Below are 7,459 nucleotides of genomic sequence, written 5' to 3' on the forward strand. Positions count from 1 at the left end.
TCTTTTTTTTAGTGTTTTGGCATATTTTTTTGTGTGTTTTGTCTCCTTTTTTAGTGTTTTGACATTTTTTCAGTATTTTCACTACTTTTTAATGTTTTCATTGTTTTTTTTAGAGATTTTACTCTTGTTTGTGTTTTAAATTTTTTTTTATTGTTTTGCCCATTTCTTTTTATTTTTTATTTTTATTGTTTTGACTGCATTTTTAGTACCTGAAGTCTTTTATAAGTGTTTTAAGTAACTTGTTTTTATTGTTTGACTCCTTATTATTTTACTGTGGAATCTGTTTTTTAGTATATTGTCCCTTCTTGTAATCGTGTGACACCTGTTTGACTTCTGTTTTGGTTGCAGTATTTTGACATAAGTTTTAGTGCTTTTAGTGTTTTGATTGTCCATCCTTTTTTTCAATATGTTTTCTTGAGTCTTATTAAATTAGGCTGAACTAATTTTTCTTCCTGTTTTCGTAATTTTGGTCGCAATTTCCAGAATGCCTTATTTTTTTGTTGGTGTTTTCATTAACTTTTCTTTCTTTTTTTTTTTTTTTTTTTGAAGGATGAGGGAAGATCGGGAATTTCAAAATTTTGCCTTTGTGCAATCATGATTTATACACTCTTGAAGTTCTTTTTCTTTTTTTCATCTTCCATCAGGTCTTTTTTTTATTTTTTATATTTCGTAAAATTATTTTGTTTTCAAGGCCTATTTTTTTTAAATTTAATTTGTTTCCTATCAACAAAGCGTTATTCTTTTCTTTTTTTCATTTTCTCTCCCTCTTTCCATGAAATCATATATTTTCTCTTCTTTATTTTTTTCTATTGTCGATCCTTTTTTTTTTTCAATGTGTTTTCGTGAGTCTTATTATATTAGGCTAAACTAATTTTTCTTGCCATTTTCGTAATTTTGGTCGGAATTTCCAGGATACTTATAGTTTTGTTAGTATTCTCATTATTTTTTTTTTTTAAGGATGAGGGAAGATCGGGAATTTCAAAATTCTACCTTTGTGCAATCATGATTTTTCCACTCGTGATTTTATTTTTTTTCCTTTTGTTCCTCCTTCTCTATCAAGTCTTCTTTTTTGTCGCAAAATTCTTGATTTGTTTTCAATACCTATTTTTTTTTTCAAAATTTAATTTGTTTCCTATCAAAAAAGCGTTATTCTTTTTTTTCATTTTTCTCCCTCTTTTCCATCAAATAATATATTTTATCTTGTTTATTGTCATTCTTTCTTCTCTTATCCTTATTTGTTTTTGTTATTTGTTAATATTAAATATTTTTATATCATTTTTATTTCTTATCTTTTTTATCTCTTTTTGTATCTATGGTTTACACATGCTTATTCTCTTCAACCTTCTTTATCCTCACTGCTTTCAAAGTTTACCACCTCAATTCGTGACTTTCTCTTCTCGCCAAACCCTCTTTTTCTTACTTTGAACTTCCTTGAGTTTGTCTTTTGGGTGTTCCATTACATCCCATTCTTCCTGAAATCGCCTTTTCACTGACTTTTTTTGTTTTCCGTCTTCTGCTGAGGCACACTCCGTATTGATAGTTATCTCATATCCGCCATTCTTGATTTTCTTATTAATTTGCATAACTTGTTCACTCTCCTCGATTTTCCTTTTGATTGTTTTTCCAGTATCCATTTCCTTTGTTTCGTGTTCATCGTGATCCAGTTTAATTTTCTTCGACTCTGCTGTTAGAAATTGAGGAGTAATGTCTTCATTTATCTGGAATTTTCTTTTCATTGAAATGCGATTATCCTTTTCTTTCGTAGGTGTTGCTTGAGTCTCGCCTTCGCACTGCGAGGACACTTGGAATTGATGGTGCTTTAGGTGTTCGTGGTCTTCGTCAGCCTTCGTGACCGTCCATGCTCGTAAAGCCCTCTTCTGCTCCTTTTTGTAAGTTTTCTTGAGGTTTTCGTAGCATCGAATGGTCTTGATGAAGCCTTTAGGTTTGTAGTGCCAGAGTCGACGTATTTCTTTCCGAAAATCGATCTTTAACGGCCTGCCTGTCTGGGATTTGTTGTTGCTAAGATACGTTACGAATTTATCCAGGATCGCGTGATGGACTGGAGTCTCCCAGGGTTTTTGTTCGAAGGGGAAGGAAGTTGGATAGGATTCCTGGACATCCCGCTGATTTTTAAGTATGTAATTTCCTGTAGGATAATACTGTACATACAGCTCACGGAATATTTTCTGTATAGTCAGCGGTTCTATCTTGGCTTCTCCTTCCTCCGCAACCTTTCGTTCCATCTCCTCTTCCTTCTTTATCTCCTCTTCACCTTCCTCCGACCCTTCATCCATCCAGTCCGAATCATTGTCCTGCTCATCGTCACTCCAGGTGTCCCAGGTGAGGCCTGTGAGTGAGTCCTTGGTGGAATCCTTGTACTCCTGGGGTGACGCCTCCAAGTAGGTTATTGCCTCATCTTCCAGCACCATGCTTCTCTGTGCCCACTCACTCTCCTGCGTCTGAATGTCATAAACTTTCAAAATTATTTCTTGAGCCGAACTTCGCGACAAGAACTTGTTCATTTTGGCTAGAACTCTCTTGGTGTGGTGTGCCTTTTCCTTGACCATGTTAATGTAATCACGCCGGAGCTTGTGTTGTTTGTTGTTATGTTGGGTGAGCAGCTGCAGCCTCTGGTGTTTAGGGAGGTGCATCAGACCTATGTCATCTTTGGGGCACACGGGGAACAGACTGTTAAGCTCGTGCTCCGATAGGCGTCTCTTCAGGTATTTGTGCTTCTGCTGCAGAAACTTGCGCGTCAAGCTCTGATAAGTTTCTTTCGCGACAGACAAGTACTTTCTCAACTTGTTTCGGCTCATGTTATTCAATTTTACTTTGACCTCCTCGCGGCGGGCCCGATTTTCCTTTTCCTTACAAAAGAACTTATATTCGTCGTCAATATCGTGAACGAGGCTCTCCACGTAGCCTTGAAGCTTCTCGCAAACAGGGATGTGGCAGGGAAAGAGCGACTCCTGTCCTTGCATTGTAGCAACAGTCTGTAAAAACAGCAACACGGAAGTCATGTCTGAGTGACTTTGCGGCTCCCCTCCATTTTCCCGCTGTGCCTTTGCGAGGACGTGCTGATTCAGGTACTCGAGGCGGCGGATAGGGAGCTGATCCAGGAACTTGACAATCTTGACTGCGAGTCGCCGTTTCTTACGAAGCATTTCTACCGTCCCCTGTGCTTGGAAGATTTCTTCACACGACACTTTGTGCTTCCGCGACAAACTATAAAGAAGGGCCTCTTTCTCCGTCATGAGGAAGTCGTTAAGGTAGGCCTTCTGCCGCTTGAAAGACTGCCACGCTGCAGTGTCCTGTGTGCCCAGGCGCAGGCCTGGGAACCGCTTGAGACCCTTGGCACGCCGCCACACCTTCTTGAATATCGCAAGATTCCTTCGGCAAACTGCTTTCATGACGTAGAGGCGAATGTTTCTGCTGACATTCTTTTCCATAAACTGTTCAAGAATCTCTTCCTTCTCTTGAATGGAATGTGTTGAAAGATTGACCTTGGGGAACAAAGGAGCTTGGCAGCAGTGGAATTCTTGACTGTAAATCCTATCTTTGAGTGGACAGTCGGAGACCATTTCCTGCATCCACAGAGTGCGGCTCACATCCTGACTCCGCCTCCACGCCGCCTTCTCGTCCCCCTCCTCTTCGCTACCGTCACTGAATTCGCCGGCAAGTCTGTTAAGCAGCCTGAAGTCCATCTCCTGCCCTGGTGATGTCTGGCTTTTCTTCTCATCACTGGCACCACCGCACTCGCTGTCTTCACTCGAACTGGACTCCTCGCCATCTGAAGGATACTCAGTGGGACTCAAGTGGGCCTCACTCTCAGCGTCACCGTCACCCTCCTCATCCCAAGAAGCGTCATCCGTTTCACACTCATCATCTTCCACGTGTGAGAGGTGGCAGTGCATTCTTTCGTCGTCGGAGAACTCAAGGCTGGCGTATGATTTGTCGTCAGGGATGTAATACTCGTCCTCGTCATCGTGTTCGTTGCTTGAGTTACTACCGTCTTGGCCCTCGATGCCAGGCACGCTCCCTTCCACGCGGTCATTCTGGTGGATGAGAGTTTGGGGGTGTTTGAGCACGTGCTCCACCGTCACCTTTCCGTTGTAAATCGCTTCCATGGTGTTCAGCAGAGTCTCGGGGGCCTGTGCGTGAAGCGTGACAGCGCTGCTCACAAACCTCTTCACCATCTTTGTCTCTTGAATTGCTATCTTCCGTTTTTGGATTTCATCTTCATTATTTGACCGTTTCTCTTCGTTTTCCTGAACTTCGTCAGATTCTTCTTCTTTAGTTTCATTGACGTTTCCTTCTTCCATCTCGTCGTCATCGCTTCGTCCTTCTTCGTCATCATCATCACTCCAGTTTTCAAACTCGTCCTTCTCCGCTGCTTTGTGTAAATAGACTTTCTTGTCCATGCCCCGCTTGAAGTAGCGATGCACGATGCCCTGCATGGCGTAGTGCATCTTGCGCATGACGGCCTCCTGTTTCTTGTGGCTCTTGCCCTTCATTCTAAAATACATGCGTCTCAGGAAGGCCTTGACGATGTAAGTCACATGTTGCACCACCATTTTGTTGGGGAAGGTCAGCTGTGCCAGGATATCATCGTGTGACTTTTGCAAGTGATTAAGGCGCGTAAGGGCAGCGAGAAATTTCTTGGGGCAGGTGTTCTCTAGTGAAGTGTATTCGCTGCTATCCAATTTAAAGTTACCGACAGGAGGGTTGGGTTTGTCCTGGAGTTCGTTTTCCATCTCCTCTGGCGTGGCCTCAACACCGGCCATGACGGCGCCCCAGGCCTGCTCATCAAGGAAGCAGTGTTTGTCCAGCCACTCAGTTACCCAGTCAATCTTAGAAATTTCAATGTGTTCTTCATCCTCGTTCTCAGAGTCCCATGCGTTGTATTTGAAGGACTGATTTTGTTCCGACCACTTCAAGGACTCAGTGTTCCGTCCCTCTGTCATTTCTTTCTGTAGGGCAGCCAGGCAACAGGAAATGTTAAGAAAGAGTGAGACATGTATTCATATAAACTTGTATGTGGTGACGAATCATCTATCTCAATCAGTCACTGAATTTGTGTATTAGTCTATCAGTCGGTCAGCTGTCCAGTCAGTCACTCTGTTAATCTACTCCTTCATTAACTTATTCGTATATTCATTCATTCAGACAATCAGCAAGTCAATTACTTTATGTTTGTCTATCTTTCTGTCTATCTGTTTGTTTATCTGTCTAAATATGTATCTGTATTTATATCTATTTATCTATCTCTATTTATCTGTCAGTCAATCAATTAATCTATCTATCTCTATGTATTTGTCTATCTGTCTATCTGTCAATTTCTTCTTACGTTCTTAATGTATCTTAATATTATTTATCTATCTGTCTGTCTATCTATCTATCCATCCATCCATCTCTATGTATTAACCAATCAACCAATCAATCTGTTTATCTACTTACATATTTTTTTTTTATCTGTCGGTCTGCCTATCCACCTATCTATTTATCTATCTATCCATCTATTTATCAATCCGTTAACCAATCAGTCTGGGTCTATCTTTGTGTTTTTCTATATATTCATCTATCAATCTATCAATGTATCTGTCAGTCTATCTCTCAACCAATTAAACAATCAATCGGTGTATCCATCTTAACAGACTCTCTCACACAAGAAGAAACATGCAAGACGGTCACCTGAGGCAAGACAGTCTATATAGTGTATACTTGTACTTACTCGTGCCTGTGTTTTCTTGCCACTCAGGCGACGCAGTGCGGCCAGACGCTTCTCTTTGGCTCGCGCGGCTCTTTCTTCCATCACATATGCTGCTCTGTTATACTCCATGTCTGTGTATTCCTCAGTAGAAATCTCAGTGCGATTCTCAGACATCAGTGGAGTGTTTCTCTTGAAATCCTTGTGTCCAATGGATCACAGGGGGTGGATAAACCTGAAGGCTAGATTTTTTGCCAGTAGGTATATCAACTTCGTATTCGGGGTCGTCTGTCGCAGCCGAAAATCAGCTTGGAGTTAGGTGGGAAGCAGACTCAGGAAGACGGTTGGTGATTGGTGCTAGCGCCCGAGACCCCAGGATAACGTCCGCTGATTGGTGAAGTGCTTGTATTGCACTGAACTATTGTGCTTCTTCCTCCTCCTCTTCTTCTTCTTCTTATTCTTCTTCTTCTTCTTCTTCTTCTTCTTCTTCTTCTTCTTCTTCTTCTTCTTCTTCTTCTTCTTCTTCTTCTTCTTCTTCTTCTTCTTCTTCTTCTTCTTCTTTTTTGTGTGAACATTTTTGGCAGTTTTTCTTTCACTCTGCCATTTTTCGTTTTCAATTTCACTTTCTTTGATAATGTTCACACCAGGATATACAGATTATCATAGTTTTTTTTACGTTTTTTTTTTTTCTTATTTTGTGTCTTGAGTCGTTTTATCTTTTTTTGTTATTTTATTTTTTTCTTTATTGTTTGACTTCCTTTCTTCTTTTAATGTTTTCAAGTCTTTTTTTGTTCTTTTTGTGTTTCTTTTTTTTTGTGTGTTTTTGACTACAATTTAGTATTTTTTTTTTTTTTTTGTGGTTTCACTGCGTTTGTAGTGTTATGACTGCTTCTTAATGTTTTAACTTCTTTGTTTTATCTTTTTTTTTTTTTGCATTTTGCCTCTTTTTTATTTGACACCCCTTTTAAGTGTTTTGACTTTTGTGTGTGTGTGTGTTTTGACCCCTCGTTTTGTTTTTACTTTTTTTAGTTCTTTGAGTATTTTGTCTCCTTGTAGTATTTTGAATATTTTCTCTCCTTTTTTTAGTGTTTTGATTCCTTTTGCAGTGTTTTTGATTTCTTATGTAGTGTTTTGAGTCCTGTTTTGCTTTGTAGTGTTTTCACATGTTTTCTTTTTATTGCTTTTACTATTTTTAGTGTTTTCATTATCCATCTTTTCTGGCTTGTTTCTTAAATCGTATTGAAATTAGGCTGAACTAATTTTTATTTTCATTTTCCTTATTTTTTTTTCATTATCGTCATGAGTTAAATGTCTTGTTATTCTCAAGAACTTCCTCACTTTTTTTATTGGTCGTACGGGCATTTCAAAATTATAGCTTTGTGGAATCATGATTGGTCCCCTCTTAAATTTTTTTTTTTTCTTTTGTCCCTCCTTTATCAAGTTCTTTTTTTTCACTTTTGGTTTTGTTGAAGAAAATTCCTGACTTATTTTCAAGGCCTGTTTTATTTCAAAATATAATTTGTTTCAGTTTAATGAAGCGTTATTATTGTTATTTTTTTTTTAACTATCCCTCCCTATTTCCCATAAAGTCATATATTTTTTTCTTATCTTTTTTTCTTGTATTTTTTTCTTAACCTTACTTATTTTTTGTTATTTGTTGATAATGATTTTTTTTAGGATTTGTATCTTTTGTCTTTTGTATCTATTTTTCTTTTTTTTTATAGTTTACACATGCTTATTTTCTTATTTTCT

General features: G+C 38.8%; 1 protein-coding gene across 1 annotated transcript; it reads right to left on the bottom strand.

The window, feature by feature from the left end:
- Positions 1 to 1,376: 1,376 nt before the first annotated feature.
- On the bottom strand, positions 1,377 to 6,258 carry LOC135107486 (uncharacterized). The gene is made up of 2 exons (XM_064017406.1): positions 5,732 to 6,258; positions 1,377 to 4,970 (listed from the first exon to the last, which is right to left on the bottom strand). Exons 1-2 carry the CDS (start codon positions 5,882 to 5,884, stop codon positions 1,377 to 1,379), a joined length of 3,747 nt encoding a protein of 1,248 aa, XP_063873476.1. The 5' UTR covers positions 5,885 to 6,258.
- Between the last annotated feature and the right edge of the window lie 1,201 nt (positions 6,259 to 7,459).

This window comes from Scylla paramamosain, chromosome 2, assembly GCF_035594125.1.
Source record: "Scylla paramamosain isolate STU-SP2022 chromosome 2, ASM3559412v1, whole genome shotgun sequence".
NCBI classification, from domain to species: domain Eukaryota; kingdom Metazoa; phylum Arthropoda; class Malacostraca; order Decapoda; family Portunidae; genus Scylla; species Scylla paramamosain.